The sequence below is a fragment of the Stegodyphus dumicola genome, chromosome X1, assembly GCF_044657685.1.
Source record: "Stegodyphus dumicola isolate Sdum_Otavi_A_Nest chromosome X1, ASM4465768v1".
Classification (NCBI taxonomy): Eukaryota; Metazoa; Arthropoda; class Arachnida; order Araneae; family Eresidae; genus Stegodyphus; species Stegodyphus dumicola.
In genome coordinates, this window is record NC_140780.1 from 228,543,144 (window position 1) to 228,570,921 (window position 27,778).

Consider the following 27,778-nt stretch of genomic DNA (forward strand, 5'->3'; position numbering starts at 1 on the left):
TTTGTTTTTGTAAAGACATCTGAGTAATAAATCTGAACATTGATATATATTTTTAAAAAAAGTTTGCTTGTTCTGCAACACTTACGCAGCCGTTCTTTTGTCTGCTGAATGTTTCTGTATGGAAATAGATGAAATATCACATTTGTTTCTTTCGTATTATGATATGTGTTACCGCAGGTAAGAGCGGTATAGAGCAACCATGTTTATCAATATTTTCCTGTTACAAACACTTTATAAATACTATTTCATTTTAAAAGTATCTTCAGCTATAATTTTCTAGTAAAAGAAACCTCTTTCAAAGAATGGAAGAAGTAAAGATTTAAGCTTTTCCACTGTGAAGCCCTGGTCAGTAGGCGAGGTGAAGAACCCAGTCACGTCACATACCTCCCCAACAGGGTTTGTGTCGGCATTGTTTCCTTCAAAGGGATGACCCAGCCCTTCTTTTTCTTTAGCCTTGTATTCGAGAAAGGTTTGCTTGCTTGTTTCTTTATTTTAATATAGTGAAGCATAAGAAGTATATCTGCTTAAGATGATGGATGATTTCGTGGATGATTTTTCTAAACAAAACTAGCTCTTATATATTTCAGCTGATAAAAACAGATTGTTTTAAAAAAAGCTATAAATTTTTTCAGGGTTTTGTATAAAAAATTGTAAATTAGTTTTTCCTAATTAACGCAAATACCAAAACACTGAGATCAAGCCAAATCCTGATGAAATCAAACCTAAATAATTTATTTCATTTTTTAGATTCAAACAGTTACATTTCTTGCATTTGGTTATGCTTACATCAGTTACATACTGTTTCTTCTAAGGATGGGACATCTGAATCTTTAGCTCCCGGCAATCTTCAAAAATTTTTTTATTTACATAACTCGAACATTAAATTTTAATTTTTAGAATCGTAACTTACGAAATCGCCGAACACTGAAAATTATGAAAGGATTAGTTTTACTCATGCTGAGTAGAAACGTTCTATACAAAAAGACCGCAATTGTTGCAATTTCAATGGTGTTAGAATCACTAAAATATCTCGTGATGAACATGAGCCTCATACTCTTATTCTGAACACTGGCCGGCGAAATCTCTCAGAATTTTCAACTAATCAATGCACTGTTTTTTTATCTAAACCAGCTGTCAAATCGTTTGGATGATTCTGGATATGGATAATTTACTAAAAATAAATCTTTGGTGTTTTTAATAACTCATGGCATGTGTAAATATGCTGCAACGTGAATTTGACTCTGTTTATATATGCATTGAACTATTCAGCCATGGTTGCTGAATTTTGAACTATTGAAATCTGAGTTGTAACTCAACTACGTTTATGAAACTACGTTAAGAAAATTAACCTCTGAATTCAAGAATTTAGTTATATATTTCATTTACCGTAATTTTGCGCGTATAGTCCGCAGACTATCTGTGTTTAAAATGCGAATTTTTGAAGCTGCGGACTATCCACCAGTGCGGATAATACGCTGGTTGTTCACGGTTAAAATTGTTGAAATTTAAAAAACACACTGTCGTGAACTGCTGATGATCAAATATAAAAAAAGCGTGAGATTCCAAGTATCCTTCGCACTGCTTTAGCACAACTGCCGGGACGGGGAAAAGTAATCGATGCGTCAACTCTGTTTTTAGGAGCCATAGTAGCAAGTACCTGGAGTACGAAAAAAAGCGTGATTCGTTTACTTATAGCGTGGTTTGGCAATACCGAGTGAGTGGGGTCGAAGGTCACATTTCATTACCACTTATCACGAGGATAGCACGTTGCACAGTATTTTGTTTTCGTATTTTGTCTTTCATCTTCGCTAACGTTGATGAAACATCGCCGGAGATTTACTGCTGAGAGGTAGTTGAGAAAACTGAAAAAGATGGAAATAGAGAAGCGGGCCGTTATTGGTTTAATCCTAGTATCCGGTGCACACGGGATTTGACTACTTTTGGCGACTTTATGATGAGCAGTAAAAACGGGACATATACGATGAGTAGTTAACGGGTCATTCAAAGAAAATATATAGTTAAACATAGTATATACTATGTATATAGTATATATACTATGCGTGTATAGTATATATATAGACGTTCTTTGGATCATTTTTGGTGTTGGCGATAATTTTCAAAGTCGCGCCAAGGCTGCACCGTATACGAGGATTTTACTCTATTATTTTGAAGTGGACAAGAAAGCGGTGAGAAATTTGCGCAAACAAAAGGATGTGTTTAAAAAGCATGGGAATATTGCCGTATTAAAAAAACGTAATTTCGGACGTATAGTCCGCGGACTATCCGGTGGTGCGGACTATCTGACAATTTTTAAAATTTTTTTTATATAAAATCGTGTCTGCGGACTATACGTGCGAAATTACGGTGCTAAATTTCATGCAACATTTTTTAATAAATACAGCTGTATTTAAAAAAATATATTTTCTTAAATTTACTTTTTAGTAAATGCAAATTTCAAATTTTGCTCTATTTAGAAATACTTTATAGCAAGTAAAAGTCTGATTATTTGAAGGATTCTCTGATTATTTGAAGGACTCGAGAGTTCTGACATCCAAAAAATTCAAAATTGTTTCAGGATTCAGTTTATATTCACAGAAAATCCAATATTGGACCTACATTTAGTTTGTTTCCCTTTGCGATAAAAAAACAGTATATATTCACTCTTTTGAAGAAGCATACACTAAGCCGAGACTTTGATAGAGCTGAACAACTTATCGCTATGTCAATTAAGAAAATTAGAAGAATGCAAAAGACCCTTTTATTAAGAATTCAAATAGTTGAACAGAAGTAACTAAACCCCTGTGCCTAAAAAGAATCAGCCAGCATTTGTGGCATAACTCAAAAATAAGAAATTTCAATTTAACTCTAAGTCTAGGTTGTAAATTAGCCAAAGGCTACACAGAAATGATTAATGCTCAAGTTCGCTGAAACCTACACCAGCATAACAAGAACTGTTGGCAAGAATAAAGCAACACCGAAGACAGAGTCCTGTCACGGAATTTCAACTCGGCGGACAGAACATACTTTGTCTAAGCAATCAGAAACCTCACTTTAAATACTCGCTCTTTATACCTCGTTTGAATACATGCAAAATAAAATTTGCATTCCGGTACTAAAACAAAAAAGAAGAATGACAATAAAAAAGATACTTAACATAAAATAACTGGTTAGATAAAGTAAATAAATACTTTACAACTTTCTGTGGTATAATTTATGCAATTGCAGCGAATGTCTTTAATCACTTTGTTAAGATCTTGCATTTTAATTAGAGCAAATTTCTTACAGGCAATAGAACTTTACAACTACCTTAAAGCTACTCTTACAATGCTATCTGATGAAGAGTTGTGTGTCCATCAAAGAATTTTCTTCAATTTTGGATGCCCAATAAATCAGTTGCTGATCTCTTTCCAGTCATCTGGGAACAAACAGATTTTAGCAGAAAAATTCAACACATGTTACATGAATTCAATTCAGCTTTTCTGGACATTTCTTACTTAACCATTTCATCAAAATTGTTCCATACAATTTTATGAGAACTTTCATTCATTTTCATTTATTCTAATTAAATTTATCTGACCCAATCATCTCCTGTGAAATATACTGAGATTAATGAGCAAGTGTCTTTTGTATAACTGTTACAACACTAACATCTAACCTACATCCTATGTGTTAGAAACTTGAGCTCACTAGACCTCAGAAACATATTAATTTCAAAACTGCAACTAATGTTAAATTAGGTGACTAAACTTTTGTGTTGGCTGAAGAGCCTAACATTAAATTTCAAGCATATCACTAACTTTTACTTTTAACTTAATTTTCTCAGCTTCCAATTAAACATTTATTAAAGACACAAAATTTCAGTTCTTACAGTTATGCAAGCATTCACTTTACTTTAACACATATATTAACAGCACTTTTAATGTTTGCAATGCTGAAACATTAGTTGTACTACATGAAACATTTACAATACATTATATTAAGAAAAATTGAACTTAAACATTATACGTAGCGTATTCGGAAACTAAGTACCGTTTCATTCTAGCGCCGTCGCCGCGCCGTGGTAGGCGTCCCGCGCATGCGCACTAGTCTTTCTTGTTCACTGACTTTCAATTGTCGCCATTTTGGTTGCTCTATGTTGTGTTTTCAGTTTGCTGTGCACATTCAAAATGTTTAAGACAATTAGTTCTCCCGCTGACTGTGAGATTCGTGCCGTGATTAAATTTTTGAACGCGAGGAATGTTAAACCGGCCGAAATTTATCGTCAAGTGACACAGGTTTACGGTGAATACGCGATAAGTGATGAAATGGTGAGAAAGTGGGTAAGAATGTTTAATGCAGGTCGAACAAATGTCCACGCCGAGGCTCGGAGTGGTCGGCCTTCTGTTGTCACCGATGATTTGGTAAGGAAAGTTGATGAAGCAATTCATGAGAACAGACGCTTCACAATGACAACTCTTTCAGAGGCATTTCCACAAATTTCACGTACTGTTTTGTTCGAAATTGTGTCTGACCGCTCGAATTATCGCAAACTGTGTTTCCGATGGGTTCCAAAAATGCTCACTGATGTTCACAAAACAAAGCGACTTGGTAGTGCCCTGACATTTCTCACGCGGTACAGTGATGAGGGAGAAAACTTTTTAAACTAAATTGTGACAGGTGATGAAACTGGGGTGTGTCATTTCACACCAGAATCGAAACAACAATCGATGGAGTGGAGACACACTCATTCACCGAAAAGTGTGGAGTCGTGGTTATCGAAACTGGCGGGAAGTTTCTTTGACGATGGTATACAAAAACTGGTCACCCGCTATGACAAGTGTTTGATCATTGGCGGAAACTATGTTGAAAAATAGTTTAAGACATGTATTTTCATGTAAAAATAAAATTGGATTCGAAAAAATTGTTTTACTATTTTTTTTTTTCAAAACGGTACTTAGTTTCCGAATACGCCTCGTATCATATCGTATATATATAAGCTGCTTAAAGTTGCTTAGCAGTTTGACCAAATTCTCCTCAACATCAGTCTGTTTGACTAAAATGGAATTTCTCTTTCTAGGCTAGCTTAAAATCAGTGTGCATAAATGCATATTTAAATTCAGATCTTCTTGCTACTTAAGAACAACTTAAATGACCTCATTTGAGGCAAAATTTTAAATAAATAGCAAATGTTGCAGTTTTCAACATAAAGTAGAAACTGAATATGCAAAGAGAAATAAATTCTTTTGGTTCTTTGGAATCCCTCCATTTGCTTGTTCACAAAGTCTTACCATCTATAGAGGTCTGCTTGCCACACTCGAATTCTTCTCCAGTCTGAATTACACTCTGTGGTTGAATTTCCATCTTATGGGCTCTTTCTAGGTTCTTCTAACTTTTCCCCATTCCTGAAGACTCTACTGGCCGTTTCGTAGCTTGAGGATATTGTATCGGACTTGAAGTTTCTACTGTACCTTTCAGCTGAAACTTTCAAGACTCTTTCTGCCATGTTAGAATATTTCGTTCACAGGAACCCCTGAATCCGTTCACTTTCAGCTGCTTCCTTGCTGTCTTGTTTCTTCTAGCGCCAGGCCCTAATCATACACTTTTTGGATTTTGGTCCGTACTTGTGATTTCCCGTCTCTTTTTTTTTCGGGGATGTATTTTCCGACTTCAATGACACTCTGCCATTGTTCCTCCCTGTCTCTGACTTTTCTTGTTGTGCTTTCTGTAAAACATCTTTAAACATTTGCATACCAATTCTATGAAAATAGAGCTTAACTTGATAAATGTTTACCACTATTTCTTCCCCAATTTTATTTTTTAAATAAATCACAGTCTTACAAATCTTTTTGAATATGGTTCTTCAAATCGTAGACAAAACTTCCTCACTTTTTCGGCTGCACATGATAATGAATGTTTTAACTTAAGTACTTTATCTCCCACCTTGCACTTAAGCTCTCGCCTTTTCCTGTTGTAGCATATGTTCTGCTTTCCCTTTGCAATGTCCGAAAATCTATTAACATTTGTATATCAGACATTTTAAATTCTGGTGTTCTTTGAAAAAAAAAATTATTCAATGGGGTTCTTCTTCTTACTTCTATTATGTCAGGTCAGGGCTGTGAATTTGCAGTTTCACCATTAATGCCAAACAAGGGGATGCCTTTCTATTTGCCATCGAATGTTTGATATCATATTAGCAAATTTTTAAATAAAATGCTAGATGCAACGCAATCTATCATTTTACACATTTTTTTCTTCTGTTCTCTTTGCTCAACGATATTTACATTTCATAGCTTAATTTTTATAACTTATCTTCTCGAAAAGGTGGATCTGTATTCTACGACGAATGCATACATTTTCTGCTATATATCCAATGTTCTCAGCTTAGGTTTACCGATTCAAGAACAACTAATTTATTTTAGCAGTAGGTCAAGCACTAGATTTGTAGTCTACATAGTGCTCCTTCCAGGTGTAAAAGTCATATTATCGTAAAGTCGTATTGTTTTGGGTTTAGACATCCCACTGAAGCTAGGAAAAAGAAAAAGTTTAGGGAGAAGATTAGTTTGTCAAAAGCTTTACTCTCAACTAGAGGGCAGACATATGGGGCAAAGGCAAGATGGATCTTCCTGATATCGGTCATCTCTGTTAAATAGAACTAAGATTGCTGTCTTCATAAATAGGACTAAGGTTGCTTGTTGGGGAAGATATCTGTGTTTAGACATTTTTTGATTAAATCCACAAAGAAGTCTTTGTTGGCCTTCCAAATTTCAGTGATTATTTCTAAGGACAGTCCATCCTTACATGGAACTGTACCTTAATCATGCAATGTAAAATATTCGCAGTTTCATAAGTTATAAATGAATAATTATTTGGGGAAAAAGGAGAAGCTCTACAGTTGTTCCTAATCTGAAAACTGATAATCCAAGAGCTATGGTATTGTACATTGATGTTATGAGTGAACCATCGGTTTTCCATATTGTTGAAATCTGAAGAGCTGTTTTTGCTTTGTTTGCGGCGAAAGTATTAGCAAGCCCAAAGAAATTTGCCATATTTAAATTTTCATTAAGGTCATCACAAGAACATATTTTTTACTAAATCTGTGTCTTCTTTATCTGTATTCTGCTATATGTTTTTGATATTTCACTTTTGGCAGCAATCTTTTCTCTGGTTATGAACACAACTGATGGGCAGACTGCACATTATTCCTGGTTTTTTATTTTGATGTTAAATTTTAGAACAGAGCCTCTTGCGATTTGATTTTTATCATTTTTCATGCATCTGTTCTTTTCTGTGATAATATCTCGGAGAAGTACGTGTTAGTACGGAATTGACTCAGTTTTCTCTTCAGAAGCTTGTTTTAAAAGAATATGTAAATCTGCATGAAACTGTAACCATACAGGTCTGAGATAAGAAATGCTTAAAGAAATTTCCAGGATTGCTTTTGTTAGGTAGAAGTTCTTCTAATAATAGCCATGGGATGACATGTCCAATGAAACAGAGCATTAGATTGGTAAAGATATTTGAAATAGTCAGGTCTATCACAATATCTCGAAGCTGTGTGATAAGTTGACTTCTCCACTTCTGCGCGTGAGAGATGCTGTGACGGCAATGTGGTGAACGGATCCTAAAAAGTATTACGTAGTAGTTAAGAGACTTTCAAACCTATTTGGTGTGAGGATTACCACTATTGTGATGCCACCCTATGCTATGGAGCTAAATTTTTATCTTACTTCTTTTCATCTTTCTATGTTTCTTTTTTTTTTTTTTTTCTTTTTTTTTTTTTTTTTTTTTTTCATTAAAATACTAAATCTTAACATTGGTGTCATTCTTAAAGTAAAGTAGAAAGACACCCAACAACACACTAGAAAAGGTTCCAAAGATTTATGTGAAAATTCTTCATTTTCACATAAAATTAAAGATTTCTGTTACACCTTTTGAAAACTTATTCTGAGTATATAATGATATTTTCAAAATTAACTTTAATTGGAATTTAATAAATTATACATGATTTTAAAATTAATTTTATATGCAATTCTTTTTTATTGTTTTAAGATAACAGAATTATTTGAAAAGTTATGAAATGAAAAGTGGCTCATAAAAAGCACAGTTAACCAATAAAATTCAGAACTGCTTTTCAATGCTTTATAACTGTCTGAAATCTGATTTCTGCCTGTAAAGGAATTATTATTGCTTGGTTCACTTGCTTGGTGGAAGTTTTTGATGTAGAAAACTTTGTGCTGTAATTTTGAATTTCTTTTATATGAATTCAAGGAATGTCATTTGGAAATAAAGTAATTACAGGATAATAATGGATCATGCCATTTAGCACAAACAGTAGACAAATGGTTTTCTTTTAAATCAAGGAAAAAGTTTCAGTGGTATGCCCAGTTGCTGGATCTTAATCAAATTGAATAAATTTGGATGATATTGAAACTGAAAATCTGTTTAGAGTCCAAGAAATAAAGTAATAATTAAATATAGATTGAAGCTATAATTTCATGCTGGTATCATCTAATTCCAGTAAATGACCTTGATAAATTTGTGAGCAGTGTGACCAAGTGACATTGTTAATTAAAAACAAAGCTTTTCTTATTAAATAATTTTAATTTATTTTTGAGGATTTGAAAAAATGCTTAAAATTGATTATTGTAAAATGTTTGCTACTTGGTAATTTTATTGTATTATTTTTTCTTTGAATTTAGGAATTATTGTATTTTGCAAGAATTTTATATGTATGTGTATGTATGTATGTGTACATAAAACGGGGGAGAAATGTTTATATTAGTACCTTTAAAGTTTTTTTTCCCACATTTTCTTATGCATTATATTTGCAATAATATTGTTATTCTGCCTTTTAAAAATCTGAATTCGTTGTAATATTATCTTTAAATTGATAGATTATTTATTAAAGGTAGCATTTAAATTAAGTTTTAACATGCTGTTAGTATCTACCTAACCATGTTTTAAAAATAAATTTAATCTACCTGTAAATAAAAAAAGTAATTAGAAATTTAAGCTTCATAGAGACTGCAGTGCAGGTGAGTCTTTTTTTTTTTTTTTCTTTGTCAGACATGTGTTAATTTAGCAATTTTTCAATAAGATAGTAATGTCACAAAATGTGTTGAAGAGAGTAAATTCTCATTATGAAACATGATAGTACAATATAAATATTTCTTTGTTAGCTCGCTAATGGTACCACTGCAGGCAGTTTTACAGTACTGAGGTTAAGGTGATGTTATTGGTGTAGGGGATCTTAATCCTTTATCCAAGAGATAATTTTGAACTATTCTGGAGTGACTGCAGCTCTAAATAACACTGCAGTGGCTGTTCTGTCATCTAAAGTAGTTGCTTGTTTACAATAATCTGTGTGTTTATTCCCTCATCTGTTGTGCCCAGAACCATTTTATCTTAATTTATGAATTCAATCCATTGTGGACAGCATTCGTAATTTGTTCAAGCATACAACCTTATCTGTTAAGTTGGATATGAGAATCATGTGTCTTCTTCATGTAGCACTATGCAGTCCTTCTTAGATCCAATCAATTGGCTAAAAAATGCTCACCTACATGTGATGTTCATGAATTTTAGTATGAAAATCATCTGAAAGCAAACATTAAATAATTTTTATACATGCTTGAATATTATAAATGAACTAGGGTACCACATCACCTCTTGATTAGCAAATTTGTTGATGGTTTTTTTTAAAACTGTTTATGATATTTACTATTCCATGTGATTGCTATAGTAAGTTTTTATGTAGAACATTAATTTGCTATTTAACCTGATAACCATTGTAAATTTTTTAAGCATAAAATTTTAATACAGTCTTTCTTAGTGTTCATTTTTGCAGTTTCCATCCTAGTGCATATTTTGTTAATATTATTTATTTTGATTTTTTTTTTTTTCAGGTTGGACAGGGGAAAACATATGCTTTGCTGGAGATAGTGCTGGGGGTAATATATTGATGGGAATAGTACTAAAATGTATTTCCTTGAAAATTCGTCAACCTGATGCTGTGCTGTGTGCATATACACCTCTGATCCTTGATATGATGCCTTCCCCATCACGTTTGTTATGCTGGATCGATCCTTTACTACCTCTAGGTTTTATGATTAGCTGTTTAGATGGTATGTTATCCAGTGTTGTTATTCTTTAATTATTCTTTAGGATAACTTTTGCATGATCTTTATTTACTAAAATGATGTTAAATATTCACTGTGTGTTTAAAGTGTAGAATACATTTTGTTTGTTGTTAAATATTTTAAAGCAAATTAATGAAAACTAGATGTTTTCTGTACACCTTTCCTTTTAAATGATACATGTGGTTACGTGTATGGGTAAATTCAAAAGTATGGGTGTTGTATAGTGATGTATTTATTCCTGTATAAAATTATGACATTGTAGTGAACGCATTCTAGTTAAGGAGGTGAGGCACTACAGTCACTCTTCCACACTCTCCTTCCCCACTGCTACGTCAGTGCACAAGCTCCCGGTGCACCTGTATGCGCTCTTCTGCTAATAATACTTGTGTTCTAAATAAAATACTGTTTAATAAAATGCAAGCGATCATCTAATAGCTGCATCTACAATCATAACATGCTCATAGCCACATCCAGGATCACAACATACTTCAACAATATTGACATAAATTTAAAAAAAAAGAATTATCGAAGTTTCTTACCTCCTCTTAGGAAGTGTTCAATGCCATTGGTGACATGGCAGACATCTCTAACATGGTTAATTTGATTTCTGAGAAAATGTTGAGCCATGTTTATGCAGAGCTTGAGTACCATCTTAATTTCTGCCATGACACCAATGGTGTCCCCATCAAGTACTTATTAAAATATGATAAGACACTTGAATAATTGTATCTTTTTCATTTATGTTAATATGCATCATTTCATATAGCAATTGATAAGATTTTATTTTGCATCGTTGCTTTTGACTAACACTGTATTACATAAAACATTTCTTGGAATGTTCTGTAAAAGTGTTTTTATTGCATCTCATTTTGTTATGAATACTTAGTCAAGTATTTGTGTACTTCCTGTTCTAGTATTGTATTATATTTGCATCGTAAAGCGTACTTACCTGCCTTATTGAAATGATTTATTAGGCCCTGTACTGAATTATTGCTCTGCTACAGTGTAAAAATGCATTCATTGAAAGCTATAAAATTTTACTGTATTCATTAATGTACTGCCTTAATAATTCATAATTTCATTATTATGAATTATTTTAAATAACTTAAAAAAATCTTGTAATGAATATTACTTTACATTTCACTTTTCAAAAATTTCAACTCTTTCTGTTCAATGAAAATTTACTGTTGCTTCATATTTTTTGCTTGAAAATACTAATGTTTCTTGAAGCTTTTGGCAGTGAAGAATCTTTATGGTAATCGGATTATTTTTCTGCAGAAGAGGTTGTATTTACTGAATGTGTAAATTAGGTGCATATTTTGTCATACGAATGCATTCTTCTTAAACCAAGTTATGATAATTTTATATATCTCTATAGAATTAAAAATGCTCTTGAATAAACTTAAAAAATAAATGAACAATTTTAAAAATGCACAGACCAGTGCATAATTTGTTAAATTGGTTATAAGAAATATTTATATAGCTAGCCAATACAGCAAAAAACTTATGTCATCCTATTATCTTTGAGGCATTAATATTACATTATTATCTTATTAGATGCTTAGAAAAATGTTATAAAAACTACCCCATTTAGTAAATTTTCAAAAACTTTTATTGGATTTAAACTAAATCTTTGAAACAATTGCATCACATAGATGATAAACAAGATGGAAAGCATAATGTTATAGGCTGACAAAATCTGAAAATAGCCTTGGACTGCACAAACTTCAAAATGAACTGAGAAAGGATTTGGTGGCTAATAATTAAAGTCAGGTGCTGCCATTTACAAAAGTAAAAACTTTAATTATGTATTAAAATTTTTCAAAATATTTTTTTCTATGGCCATCAATATATGCAATCTATTAAGATTGAAATTTAACAAGATATACAGTAATTAAGAGTTTGCTAGCAACCCTGAATGGCTAAATGAACTCATCCTCTAAAAACTGGTTTTTTGCAGAAATAATTTTCCAAGTTACCATCATGAGTTTGTATAACTTTGAGTCACAAATTTGAAGAAGGGAATGGATTCAAAGTTATTACATTTAGGGGGAAAATACAGCTTTCTTTCTCCAGTCTGATGAAGCTTGTTTTGGTTGTTCAAAAGTAAATGTTTTTGTTTCAAGTGAAATATCAAGGTCAGCAAATATTTTAAAAAGTAAAAACCCATTTTCTGATTTTTGGCTTTTATTTTTTTCTTTAATGTGCCATTATAATTACGCATTCTCAACTGCATTACACAATTGCTATAATGTCTTGAGTCTTTTTTCACTAAAGAAGCCAAAAAAATTCTAAAAGTTTGTTCATTTGGAATTTGAAATATTGTACGTAGCAACCCAAATGTCTGAAAATATAATTTATAACTTTACAAATATTTTCAGTGGCGTCTGTTTCATTTGAAAGAACACAGGTGTGTCAAAATGTCATCTAACTGTCTGATCACAAGTACAAAACTCTTAAAAAAGGAGAATTTGAAACAAATCCTAAATGAAATCATAAATTGATGGAGGAAAACACATTATTCATGGATCCCTCCATCACAGGGTTAAAATATCTTTTTTATTGTAATTACTGTAATTAGTTTAGTATTATAGTTTATTTTTTGCAGTTAGTTATAAATTTTTAATTTTTATGACTGGATTTTTAGCATATGCTGGAGCAATGCAGACTGACGGAGATGAATATGAGGAAGAACCAAATCATGGAGCTTCAGGAACTAGGTCAAGAAAAATATCCTCTATAAGTGAAATATTTGATTCAAGTGTAATGTTTCTAAAGCAGTATGAATGGACAGAAGTTGAAGCAAATGAGCCATCAGATGTTGATTTAGATGTTTCAGCATTTGGCTATGAAAAAGAGACTTTAAATAAGCCTGACAAAAATGATTATATCCATGATTTCCTCAAAGAATGCTGTTCTAGTATTGTAAATATTTCTTCTGAAGATGATGAGGACCATATGGAACATGATGTGTTCAACTTACCAAATGACATAATGTTTGATATTAAAGAAAAGTTTTGTGCTGTTGCACATTCTGCTATTAACAAATTATCCCAGGCTTTTATTTCAACATCACTTTATCAAAAAGTGATTTCTCCATTTATACCACTTAAAATATTTCCACATCAAGTGTTGCATAGCCCATTCAGAAGTTCTTCAAAGTCATCTATTCTTCAGAAAATAAGAAAATTGAAAATTGTGTCAAGAAATCCATTCATGTCTCCTCTTTTGGCATCAGAAGAATTTTTGAAGCAAATGCCACCAATTTACTTTGTGGTAAGTATTTTATATTATTTTTGTTGTTGGAAAGAAAGCAATGTGCAAAACTGTGTCATCTTAAATTTAATTTTGCAGTGTTTTATCGCAACTAGAATTAAACATTTCTTTACTATTCATTTGCCTCATATTCTCATATAAATAAAATCTGTGTTGTCTTGGTTTTACAGAACATGTTTGTTTATTTTTTACATGCATATTATTTACAGGATGAAAACCCTGTACTTAATTTTTATCAATGGATGGTTTCCTCTGAAACATTTGTTGCTTGACAGTATAAAAATTGTCCAAATATGCACTGATAAAGGAACTGAAAAATAACATGTTGTGTGAATATATGTTATGAGGAAAGTTATATACAAGATATTAAAAAAGCACATACAGACTTATTCCCTTAAATGTTGATTATAGACATGTGCCTTCAATCACAAAATTTCTCTAAATAAGGTACATAATTTATGCAGACGATTTCAATAGTATATATGGGTACTCTTTGTAAAGATAAAAAAATTTAACATTTTATATCATCTCTGTAAAGCAAAAATTCCATCTAATAAAATGTCCAGTTTGCTTTGTTAAATTGAGATGAGCTCATGCCTTTACAAGAAAATTTGGCAGAGACATGTACAATTAATATTTTATGGGACTGTCTGCAAATTAATAAGAAATAGCTCTTGTTTTATGCTTTCTCCTTGAATCTGTTTAAAGAATCTCTAATTTCAATTAATTGTCAAGTGATCTATGTCCGTAAATTCATGGAATCCATTTCCTCCTTCTATCAGTTACAAAATTGCACAGATTTTTCAAACGTTTAATTTTTAAATCATTTTCTCACCTAAGTCCATTGTCCGATTCTTAAATATTCCATTTCTCATTTTAATTCTGGGGAATTTAACCCTTTCCAGCACGCTACCTTTTAAAGTTGGAGTTTTGATTAGAAAAAGGTAGGCAGTCTTAATTAGGCCTAGAGGAGTATGCAAGTAAAATTTTGTGAAGATAGCACTTATCGTTTTAATTATGTGGATGTGGCGAAAGTGGGCACACTGATTGAATAGAGCTTTGAAAAGAGTGCTGAAATGAGCATTGTTGTTAATGAATGGACCGATGATATGCAGAGAAACATAGAATACAGACTCTCAGTTGTCCTAGATTATCGGTGAGCCTGGTCTTAGGGACAAGATTTCAAGGTAAAAATTTAAAACTAATATAGAATAAGGAGATTAGCATACATCCAAAAAAATAACATAGAAATTTCTTTTCAAACAATTCCTTTTATGCCATAAAAAAAGTCTTGAAGATTTCTTTGAAAAATGAGGGTTTTAAAAAACTAAACATGCTAAAATATGTGGACTGGTTTGTGTTGAGATGCCATCTACTATAAATAAAAAAGGTTCAGAGTAACCTATAGTAACCTATAAACCCTTTTTCATTCAAGTTTTCTGTGCGTTCAGAAGGAAATTTTTAGGTGTGTCTCAAAGGGTTAAAGCATATCTTGCCAGTGTAGTTTGAGATATATTGGCCAAACTAAGAGAGCGTTAGTTTTTTACATCAAGGAACACAATTCTTGCATCCAAAAAGAAGAAATAAGCAAATCTTTCATAGGTAATAATTGTTGGAAATTAAATCACAGTTTTAACTTTGGGTCTGCAAAAATTATCCAAAAAGCTTCTTCAGTTGGTGAATTAGATTTCCTTGAAGCTTTTTACTTTCACAAAGTTTTTTCTTGTGTAGTTAATGACTTCAATTCTAATCAAGTTCTTCCTGACGCTATTAAAATGCTATTAACTTCATTTTTATGTGTCATTATTATTTCTGTGGACAGATGGATGAGTCCTTAACTGAGACCAAGATTTATTCTTGCACATAAAGTGCACCATGTGCAGAATTAAGAGAATTTGCACATTATGCCGAATTTCTGAAAAACTAATGGACAGATTTTAATGAGATTTGAGAGAACAGAAAAAATAATAGAGAAAGGAATGTACCTTTCAAAAGTCATTTTATGTACGCATGATTATCAGTAAAGCTCTAAGTAAAGGGATATACATGTTGTGGTCTCAAACTGAAAGTGAGTATAATTATAGGGTATGGGCCCCTCTCACAGCCAAAAATGTTGTGCAGCATGATGGTATACTGGACAGGAGGAAGCTGAAGATTTCCTGTTCCAGTCGATCCTACTCCTGCTGCAAGGCAGTTTACAACTCAGGGATAGTTCTTGGAGAGGATTGGCGAGATGACGTTGCTTTCCTAAGAGCATCACAGACATGCTGTATAGGATTAAGATAAAGAGATCTGGCTCGCCGATCCATGCGGTAAATATCCTCACTTTCCAGGTAATCATCCACCTGCTGATCCCAGTGTAAATGAGCATTGTCCTCCATTAGCAGAAACCCAGAACCAACTGCACTCTTCAGAGGTTGAACATAAGGCTCTAAGACCACCTCTCTTTCCCTCATAGCAGTCAGGAAGGCTTTGTCAAAGACATGCAGAGGTGTGTGGCTGTCCCAACATAATGCCTCCCCAAACCATTACACCTTCATCACCGTAATGATCCTTTGCCCTGATGAGAAGGGATGGTGTCGTATTCCGGGCTGTCTTCAGATACAGGTATACCAAGAATCAGTGTCCAGTCTGAATCTCGACTTGTCTGTAAAAAGCACAAGGCTTTGCCAATATCTGATTCAAGTTACGTTGTCTGCACCCTGCTAAATCAGTCTTTTCTGTGCTGCAGTGAGTGGGACACAAACAGCAGGTCTTCTAGAAAACAGCCCTTATTCATGAAAACTTCCAGGTACTGTAGAACATGAAACTCGGGTTCCAGTGACAGCATTTAACTCACGTGAGAGCTGTGGAGTTGTAGCAGTCCTGTGTTTTAACTCTGAAAGTGCCAAATAATGGTTCTCATTTGTCATCGTGCAACTTGGTTAACATTATCCAGGTCTTCTTGATATAGATCCAGTGTCTTGAAACTTCCCACAAGCTGCAGAAGGCACTGGGGGCTACATTGAGCTTTACACTTGCACTTGGTAGTCAGTAGTAGACAATTGCACTTGTAGTCAGTAGATTGGCATGCCTCCAATCTACTGACTATTCTGCATCTCATTCCATCATCCATACGTTCATGGCTACTCATTTTACCTGATTCTTACAAATGATTCCGAAATTCGGATGAGCAGTATCCAGAATGATCTAATCTTTGGACCACTGAGCGGAAAAAAAATAAATATATAAGTAGCATAAAATAATATTAAAAAAATTCTCCCATTGCAAAGTCTAGGAATAGAAAATATAATACTCAGTAAAGGGAAGCAAGTGTGCCATAAATGAGATTTTTCCCTGGAATGAGACTGCTGCATGTTACTTTCGAATACCTGCTGGCTAAGGAGTGGCACCATAGTCAGCAGCAATACGTTGATTGACATTGTATTGATGTTGGCGGCGATCACACTTTCAGCCCATGAGTGGTTAGTAATTTTCTCTGTGACCTAAATAACAAGTAAAACTACAATGTTGCATTGTTATAACCAAGCCTCAGTTGTTATCATTTAATTATTGTTTGACACTGTAAGAGTGGCAACCTTCTGATCTTTGTTCTTATTTATTGTTGCTGTACGGATTTTGAAAATAAAAGTGACGTTTTTGAATATTATATTTAAAATTATTTTGTTTTAAGTTTATTAGGAGAAAGGAGAACAGTTAGTTCTAGCAAATCTCGAACAGCCATGTCTACATGTAATCTTACTAGATTAAAAATGAAGTTCTAAAATATGGAAATTTCCAAAATCCAGAATTGTTGAAGTCCCAATATTTTCGGATATCGCCGTTTGACTGTATATATTTTAATTGTAATAAGAATTACGCATGCACTTAATCATATGTAGTATAGTGTTATTTATATTACCGCAGAAAAATAATCTTTTTATATTTAATCAGTGTGATTTAGATTCTTTGTGGAAAATTAACAGTTTCTCATAATGATAAGTTACGATTTATTAATAAAAATCATTAATTACCACGTTTAAACTTCGTACGCGATTACTCTGTTTTTTGAAAGCTGACGTGCAGCAAGCATTAAAATCTTTTTTTTCTATGTATGATGTTGAGAATAATACTAATAATGTTTTTATGATTATTTGCAAAGGAATTTCTAAATTTCTTTAGCTCAGGATGTTGGGATTTATATTTATTGTAACTGACAATTTAAAGTTTGAGTTTAGACCTTTCCTGTAAGCATTCATTGCTCTAATTACTAGTTTCACTTCATTGCTAGTTTTATCACTTTTTAATATTTCAACTTTTAGCTTCAATTATCTGACTTTCAATTACCGCCCAAGCAGAGGCGAAGTTTATTAGTGTCGAGTTGACGCGACGCATTGGAAATTTTTCAAACATGTAGTAAAGGGTACTTTAACCCTTCTCCTGTGTAGTTACCTGCTACTCCAGTATATGGACAGAAGTTCATTCACTGGACTGTACAAGGATCTGTCCACAGTTAATCAGGTTTTTCTAGAAAAGGTTAACCAAAATTATCTTTGGTCAAAATTAGACTTTGGTGGATCACTGAATCACGCTTCGAATGTTCATTGAAGCAATAAATATCAGAAGGTTCTACTTGTCATGCCGTTCTTCATAAGCATCTTCGTAAAAGAAACAATAAGCTAATTCCTACTCTGCATTCTGACCAAATGGTCATAAAGGGCTTATTTATCGATCTGATTGTGTGTATTGCAAATTGCAAACCAGTATCGTGATTTCTGTAAGAGCATTATTACTGAGGATGAAATGAAATACCTTGATGAAATACTTTGAACAAAATACCTTGATGAAATACTTTAATCTAAAAAGCTGCGAAATGCTGAAGAGAGGGGTAAGCAGTTACGATCTCTTGAGAAATGTTGCTGTCACGGATAAAAATGATGTTTATTTGCTTTTTTGATTGGAAAGGTCTTAGAGAGTCCCATGGGTGAAAAATAGTAAATGAAGGTTTCTACAAGCAAATGTTAGGACTATTAAAATGGCAATAACAACCTTGTATTTAGCATACATATGTTAAAACACTCAATCGATTTCGAGGGCAACTAACGGTCCCTCCTCATCAGGAGAACGAAATTACTAGAAAAGGGAAAAAGAAGAAAAATAAAGCATTGGCAAAGGAGTCTCAGAAACATGTGGTCGTAACCGGATTTTGAATCAGATTTACACTGGCCGCCTACTTTTACTGAGCCAGGCTATCTGATCAAACATATAACACATAGACTAAAACGCAAACAAATCAAGGAAGTCAAAAAATAGGGAGCGAGGGGCAACTGCATCTTCACACACCGAAACTGAACCTCGAATGCAACCTCTGTTATGGCTTTTTATATCCTCCGGTAGTACCAAACACGAGGAGGCAACGCCACCTATCGGCAAAAATAATAAAGAATTATGATAATAGAATCTTAAAAGCGTTAGGGAGGACATAATTAAACTTAAAATCATTCACTAAACATGTTAAATCCTTGTGAATATGAAAAGCCTCAAGAAAATCCAATTCACCAACGGAAGAAGCCTTTTGGATAATTTTGCGGAACCAAAGTAAAAATTATGATTAAATTTCCAACTGTGATATGCTATTGAAGACTTGTTAATTTCGCCTTTTCAGACATATGATTCATGTTCCTTGATACGAAACTTTAATGCTCTTTTTGTTTGGCCAATACATCTCAATCCACACTGACACGATATACTATAAATTCCCCAAGAATTAAACTCAGAAACGCAATCTTTTAGAATAGAACTGTGAATTTTATTGATAGGGAAGTATAAGGCTTGAAAATTGAATTTCTGGAGAATCCGTGCAACTTTATAACTAACAGAAGGATAAAATGGAAGCACGACAAAGTCATTAATATTATTTCTAACAGTGGAATGTCTTCTTTGATGGGAATCTGAAAATGTTTTAATGGCTTTATCAATGATCACGGGAGAAAATCCTCGGTCAATCGCAACTGCTCACAAATAATTAAGTTCATTGGTAAGCAAAGTTTCTGAGGAGCAGACTTTGAGCGCGCGAAATACATAACAGTAAAAAGAAGCCATTTTTTGCTTAACAGGGTGGCATGACTTAGCATGGGGTGGTAAACAAACTGCAAAGGGTTTACAGTACACAGTAGTGCTAAAATCAATTTCATTGTGGATTATAAGAATATCAAGGAAGGGGAGGGAATTGTTGGATTCAATTTCAAGAGTGAATTGGATGGCTGGATCAATTGAATTTATAATAGATAAAATCTTGGATAAACCATCTTTATTACCATCAAAAATCGTGAAAGTGTCGTCTACATACCGAATCCAGAGACGAAAAGCTAGTTTATCAAATGATTTCATCTCAAAATAGTGCATATAAATGTCAGCAAGTACAGGACTGATAGGATTACCCATAGCCAATCCTTCAGTTTGACGAAAATATTCATTTTGGAAAATAAAGTGGGTTTGACTTAGAGACACTTTAGTAAGCTAAACCAACTCATCAATTTCAGTATGTGTGAAATGGAATTCCCGAAACCTGGTATCAAGACATTTTAGTGCTCCTTTGACCGGAACATTAGTAAAGAGTGATTTGACATCCAATCAAACCATAATGGAACACAGTGGAGAAATATCTTTAAGTTTATCGATGACTTCAAAAGAATTTTTTACAGTGTGAGTATGTTAGCAAGTAGAGGAGAAAATCTGGAAACTAAATATTTAGCCAAAGGATATGAAGCTGTACCTATGTTGGAAACAATTGGTTGAAAAGGAATACCAGTTTTGTGGACTTTTGGAAGAGCATAAAGGCCTAGTGCAGTTAGTAATAGGTGGAATAAGTGATTTCTTCAACTGCGTTGGCAGAATATGAGAAGATTTAATAGCAGTTTTAACTTTCCAGAGGTCCGAAGTTGTCCAAATGTTAGGACATTTAGTATTCATCGACATCATCTGCCATTATAGTAAGTGGCTCTTGTGCCATTGCAATGGGAAATTGCATACTGCTTTGTCGGTTCATCTTATCTTGGCTTGCATTGTTTAAACATGCAATTGTGAAAAACATCTCTCAGATATACCAGCAAATGCTTACCAAATTGCTTCACATTCCTTCAGAAAAGCTAGGAGCTCTGTACGGATACGGATTCTGTACGGAAGCAATTACTTTGAAAGAGGCAAGCAATATTTGGAAATATATTTCTTTTCATATTTTATTCTGGCTGCTATCGGGGAATATTTTGGATACAGGTTTTATTCTAATTTCTGTTTCATTTTCAGTAGTTTCAGAAACTGATCAAATTCACGTGGTCCGAAGTTTCGTTAAAAAATGTTCGTTTATATTTTATGATAATTTTCGAAATCACATTGTCCTTGGAATTTTAAATACGTTTTGTTGAATTTTGTAGAAATCTATTGTGCAATATCAGGCTTTATTTTCATCATCGAGGTGCTGTCATCGGCATTTTTGTAACAATATACAGAAGTTCGTAAAAGTGTCCTAAACCTTTCAGTTATCCTTCGTTAACCATCAAGCTATAGTATGAAATAGCAGTTTTTCGAAATGTACAAAATTTTTACAATTTGGCCCTGTAAGATTAATAAATTCTTGTTAATATTGTTTGCCACTCTAAACATATAGCCATCTTGCTTCCCATTTGGTGCTTAATACCCCTTGAGTAATTCAAACGACCACGAAGGAGTGGTATTTCCAACACACTGACCGAAAGTAATTTCTTTAAATTAATCCCTTTCTTTAAACTAACCTTTTTAGTGGTCTGTGTGTTTTTGTACCATTGCCTTCCAGCAACTTTGGCACATTTTTGCTGTACGTTCCATTGTTTAAAAATAGTGGACTGTAAATTGACTTGATATTACATCAGTATAGAACCCAAGAAACCTCAGAGTCATAATGTTGGCCGAAACTTCTTTATTAACTTTCAAACATTAAGTTGGTTGAGGAACGGCAAAGACCACATTGAAACCTCAGACTTCAGTAGCGGCTTACCACACAAACTCAGAAGAACCTCTGCTTAGTTGAAACTCCAGGAATTCACAGCTACCGCAAAGCTCTAAACGCGAGCTTTAAAAACCTAACAAATTTGCGTCTGCGCCGCTCCTCGGTACAAAGAAAGAAATACAATTTGCATAACATCCAACATACCCCCAGCCTTGAAGTCCCAAGGAGGTTCAAACAATAAATTTAAACCGTTGAACTGTATAAACCTGGAAATAAAAATTAAAGTCTCTAAATCAGGAATTAAATGGCAAAGCACATAGCTTTGCTATAGGTCGTTTTATTTCACCATTGGAAGTTCATAAACTCACCACTCGAACTTTCTCATCAAGACCAGGATACACTTTAGTAATTCTACCTAATTTCCAACATAGTGGAGGTAGATTTTCGTTCTTAATAAGAACCATATCACCAATCTTCAGGTCTTGTTGTACCTTGCACCACTTGGGTCTCTGCTGCAATCTAGATAAATACTCACTGCTCCATCTCTTCCAGAAATGTTGAAATAACCTTTGCACGTTCCTCCAACGATCACTGCAGCTCATGGTTTCTTGAATTTGGTTAGATTCTGGAATAGCGCTTAAAGCCGCTCCGGTTAAAAAGTGTCCTGGTGTTATCGCCTGCAAGTCGCTACAATCACTTGAAGCTGGTACCAAAGGCCTAGAATTAAGACAGGATTCAATTTGGGTTATTAATGTCAAAAAATCCTCGTATGTTAAAGTAAGTGTTCCTAAACATCTTTTTAAGTGATGTTTCATAGACTTGATACCCGCTTCTCAAAGCCCTCCAAAATGAGGGGCAGAGGGAGGATTAAATAACCATTTAATATTTTCTGAAGAAATATAATCCTGTAGCTGTTCATCACATTGAACAATAGAAAAGGCTTTCCTTAATTCTTTATTAGCTCCTATAAAATTCGTTGCACAATCACTGTGAATTTCACACGGTTTGCCTCTACGAGCTATAAACCGCTTAAGTGTTGCGAGGAATGATTTTCTTGAAAGATCTCCAACTAATTCTAAGTGTATTGCTCTTGTAGTAAAACAAATAAATAGACATACGTAACACTTAAAAATTTTGACTCCTCTACCAGGACAATATTTAACGTTAAATAATTCTGCTAAATCAATCCGTACACGAGAAAAAGCTCTACTTTGAGTAACTCTTAAACGGGAAAATCTGCCATTAGCTGAGTTGCAGTTTGCGCTCTAACTCTACGGCAGATAGCACATTGCTTTATACGCTTTCTTATAATATCTCTAGCATTCACAATCCAAAATCTATGTCGTATGACAGAAGTGAGTAGCTGCGTACCTGCGTGAAGATACGTGTCATGATAATGCTTAATAATTAAACGCGTAATATTGTGATTCTTAGGTAAAATCATAGGATGTTTCTGATTATTTGAAACTGTAGAGTTTCTGAGCCTTCCGCCTACACGCACGCATTACTCCCGCGGAATCCAAGAAAGGACTTAAAGACAGTAATTTACTTGATGTCTTCAAGGGTTTACCAGAGTCTAAACAGAATAATTCTTCTGGAAATTTGGCTCTTTGCACAATCCTAACAACCATAGAAGTAACTTCACAGAATTCTTCAGTAGATAAATAACCCTTTATATGCTCTGTAGGTAACTTACTACAATTATTTCTGAATCTTAAACACCACGCTAACACTTGACATAACTTTAACCACGATGAAAATCTAGAAAACACTAGGCTCTTCAAATTTGGAAACATTTGAACTGAAACTCTTTTTCAATTCCTTCAAAATAACTTCACCCTCTAATTCTACACTTGAATTTTGCTGTACATGAATTAGGGATTCGTTTAACCACTGCGGTCCCTTCATCCATAACTTACATTGTAAGAATTCTGATGAAATAAAACCTCTGGTCCCACAGTCTGCAGGATTTTGTTTCCCAGCAACATAATTCCATTGAATACCTGGAACAGCTTCCTGGATTTTTGCAACTCGATTTGCCACAAAAGGTATCCAACGGCGAGGTTCGGACGAAACCCATGCCAATGTAACCCGCGAGTCTGTCCATGCGTAAATATTGTTAATAGGCAGTTCTATGCATGATAATATTGCATGTAAGAGGTTGGTTAAAAGTAACGCAGCACACAACTCTAGTCTCGGAAGAGACTGGGTTTTTAAGGGCGCTACTCTGGTTTTCGATGTCAGAAGGCTGACTTTGACTGACGAATCAAGGTTGATTGTTTGGAGATAGATGACTGCACAATAAGCCTTTTCTAAAGTGTCGCAGAAAGCATGTATCTCTATAACTACTGCCTTCGGACTCAAGACATACCTCGGAAATTGTAAGCTTGAAAGTAAGGGCAATTCTAGATAGAAACGCTTCCATTTTCTACTTATTCACTTATCAACGAGTTCATCCCAACCACGCTGTAAGTTCCATTACTCTAGTAATAATATTTTCGCGTATATTATTGTTGGCGCTAACCATCCCATTGGATCAAAGATTTTGGCTACCTCTGATAAAATAGTCCTTTTAGTAAACTCTTTATCACTTATGCATACCGAAAAATGAAATGCATCACTAGAGTTGTTCCAATTAATTCCCAATACCTTTACTTTCTTGACACTGGTTATTTCAAGAGAAGTACTGGATTCTTGTAAGCACTCGGGAATATTCTCTAAAATAGCTGAACTGTTTGAAATCCACTTCCTTAAGCGGAATCCACCCCTTTTCATCATTTCATTCAACTGCTGAACTAGAACATTCGCTTCCTCTTCACTTTGTGCCCCTGAAAGCAAATCATCAACATAAAAATCACGAAGGGCAATTTTTGATGCTAAAAGGAATCTCACTTGTTCATCTAATGCAAGTTGTTTCATTACTCTAGTAGACAAATATGGCGCACAGGCAGTCCCATATGTAACTGTCACTAATCTAAATGTACTCAAGGGCTCACTAGGATTATCCCTCCAAAGCATTCGTTGCCAATTTGTATCTTCTGGGTGGACACGAATTTTTCTGAACATCTTCTCTACATCGGCACATACTGCAATTCTGTGAGTTCTAAACCGTAGAAGAATTGGAAACAGCTCTTGCTGAACTCTTGGCCCAACCATCAAAATATCATTTAATGAAAGACCCGATGTCGTTTTAGCTGAAGCATTGAAAACAACTCTCAGTTTAGTCGTAGTACTTGATTCCTTTAATATGGCATGATGAGGCATATAATACGTAGAGTCAATAAGAATCTCTTCCTCAGGCACTCCCTCCATATGTCTCAGCTCAAGGTATTCCCTCATGAAATCCTTATACTGTTCATATATCTGAGGCCTTTTTAGAAGTGAATTTTCTAAAGATTGGAATCTATGCATAGCTAATTGTCTGGAATCTCCAAGCTGAGAAGGCGGAGAGTGAAACGGTAATTTCACAGTATATACCCCACTTTCCTCTCTTGTATATGTAGATTTGAAGTAATCTTCACATGCTCTCTCCGATTTAGTAAGCATGTGAAACGTAGGTACAGCATCCAATTTCCAAAAGTCAGACAGCATCTGATCAGTTTCCACTTGTATATTATTCACATAGATAGTAGGATTAATTTCTGTTGAATTATTCACACTACCTGAAATAATCCATCCTAGTTCAGAACCAGAAGCTACCGGTTTACCTTCTTCGCATTTAATTATTTCTCCTTTAAAAGAGGTAAGGCAATATCCACGCCTAAAAGTATATCAACAGGCCCACTTTTGTAAAATGTTGGATGTGCTAACATTAAATCATTATATTCCTCAATGTACTTCTTATCCAATGTAAAATGCGGCAAAGTTCCAATAATTCTATTGATGATAAATACTGGTGTTTTAAATGACACTTTCGCCGGAAAATGCGGAACGAAGTTTATTTCCGTAATTCCATTAGTTTTCATATCCAAAGACCCTAAACTTGAAATAAAAACTTTGGCATTTCTTCTTGCTAACCCTAGCCTTTGTACACAATCTTCTGAAATCAGGCTTGCTTGACTGCCGAGGGCCAAGGAGGGCTCTATTCTCACAATTGGTATTCACCCGATGAATCTAACACTTTAATAACAGCCGTACATAATAAAACTTCACTCTGAAAATTAAAGTCTGAAACACAAGATTTAATTACTGGACTAGAACTTGCGATATTCTCCCCTGACCCAGCCGATTGAGCGCGAGGTTCTGGCTCAGGGAAAAATGGCTTAGCCGTCACTGATAATTCATTCGAACTGTTCGTAACTCTTTTACGTGCCTTTGGTTCATTTTGAACTCTCTCGAAATGCAGTAGTGTGTGATGATTTTTAAAGCACTTTTTACATTTATGTGTACTTGTACACTCGAAAGCTTTATGATTTGAAACCAATTAAAACAAACATTATTTCTCTTGACAAAATTAACGCGTTCCTGAACATTCAGATTTAAAAACTTATTACATTTAAAAACTGAATGACCGGCTTTACAATACGCACACTGCGCGCGAATCTCTGAAGCCTATGAAGTTAATTTGTCTTTTGTAACTTGTTTTTTAACACGTTGCGTTTTACCTGCTTGCAAGGTTCAGGCATGAGATTTCAAGAACTCTAACAGCTCATTAAGTGTTGGTAGTTCCTCACTCTTTAATGTTCTTTCCCACCATCTTCTCGTCGAAGAATCCAATTTAAACTGTACTATTAACATTAAAATAGTATCCGCGAATTGTTCCACATTGAATCCTAGATTTTCAAACGAACATACACATGCTCTTACAGTGTCTACTAACGCTAACATCTGACTAGGAATTTCAGCTTGTAAATTTGATAAATACAAGATTTTCTTTAATAACGATGAAAGTAATTCTCTCTTATGTGAAAATCTTTGACACAATAAATGCCACGCTATTTCGAAATTCCTGTCACAAATAGTTAAAGCTTGAACAATCCGCAAAACAGCTCCTTTTAAAGAACCCTTTAAATATTGTAGCTTTTGTGCACCTGATAAACGGTCATTATCCACTATCGCCGTTTTAAATAAATCAAAAAATAATAACCATTCTTCAGTATTGCCACTAAATACAGGAAGAGTTAGCTTAGGTAAGCGTATTCTCGCTATTTCACAAGATTTAGTTTCCACACTAATGTCTTTAACATTCTTAACTCTGGTTAGCATTAAAATTAACTCATCAACAGTATCTTGTATGACCTGTTGTTCTTCTATAAAGACATCAATATCTTTTTCTTCACACACTACAAATATGTTACTAAAAATATCCGAAAGTTCGGTCATTACATTATTTAATCTAGATAAAAAAAGTTCTAACTGATCAACATCAGCAAAATCGTAAGTCACTGTAATTTTCTCTTTCAGTTTACTTAACTTAGCTTTAGCTACACGCTTTTTAGTCTTAAGCGTTGTAAATTCCATTATCTAATAAGAAAGATATAAAAACACACTGACTCACCAATTTTTCTGCGACTCCATAGCCGACAGACCAAAAAACATGTACGTTCCGTTGTTTAAAAATAGTGGACTGTAAATTGACTTGATATTGCTTCAGTGAGAAACCTCAGAGTCATAATGTTGACCGAAACTTCTTTATTGGCTTTCAAACAATAAGTTGGTTGAGGAACGGCGAAGACCACACTGCAAACTCCGACTTCGGTAGCGGCTTACCACACAAACTTAGAAGAACCTCTGCTTAATTGAAACTCCAGTAATTCACAGCTACCTCAAAGCTCTAAACGCGAGCTTTAAAAACCTAACAAATTTGCGTCTGCGCCGCTCCTCGGTACAAAGAAAGAAATACAATTTGCATAACATCCAACATTTTCAAAGGAGCTTGAGAAGTAGTCTTACTTTTCAAGGAAAAAAATTGCATGTGTGTGAATGTTTTTAGTTTTATTTATTTTATAAATATGCATATTCCTCTTGCAAATGAAACATAAATTAAAAATTTTATACGAGTATTTCGTCGGGTGACATCTTCGAAAAGAATATCCCATGTGCATTTGGGTTTACTTGGGCAAGTGTCACAGTATTGACTAGTTTGACTTGTGCAGTCACTTTCTTGCCTTTTTAAACACAGCGCAGTCCCTCTCAGTGTTGCCAGATCGTGCGATTTTGTTCAAATTTGCGACTTTTGACAAACTTGTGCTACTAAAATTTTAGTATTTGCGATTTTGCGAAATTTTTGCGACATCCATCACTTTCTTATGCTACTTTTTGCGACTTCAAAGATTTTTTTAATATAATTTATCAATTAAATATAATTTATATTAAAAATACTGTATTTAGGCTTAAATAGAAGTTGTCATTTGGCAATCTTATTTAGATGTAGGCTTTCCTTTTCAAGACTTTCAAGACTGATGCCGGTATAACGAGAAAG

General features: G+C 34.0%; 1 protein-coding gene across 1 annotated transcript in view; it reads left to right on the top strand.

Moving 5' to 3' along the window:
- Positions 1 to 27,778, top strand: part of Hsl (hormone-sensitive lipase) — a 79,669-nt gene that overhangs the window by 40,321 nt on the left and 11,570 nt on the right. Inside the window, exons 6-7 of the mRNA XM_085806949.1 lie at positions 9,885 to 10,103; positions 12,766 to 13,394. Of these exons, the coding sequence (XP_085663075.1) occupies positions 9,885 to 10,103; positions 12,766 to 13,394 (848 nt within the window). The remainder of the gene's footprint in view (positions 1 to 9,884; positions 10,104 to 12,765; positions 13,395 to 27,778) is intronic.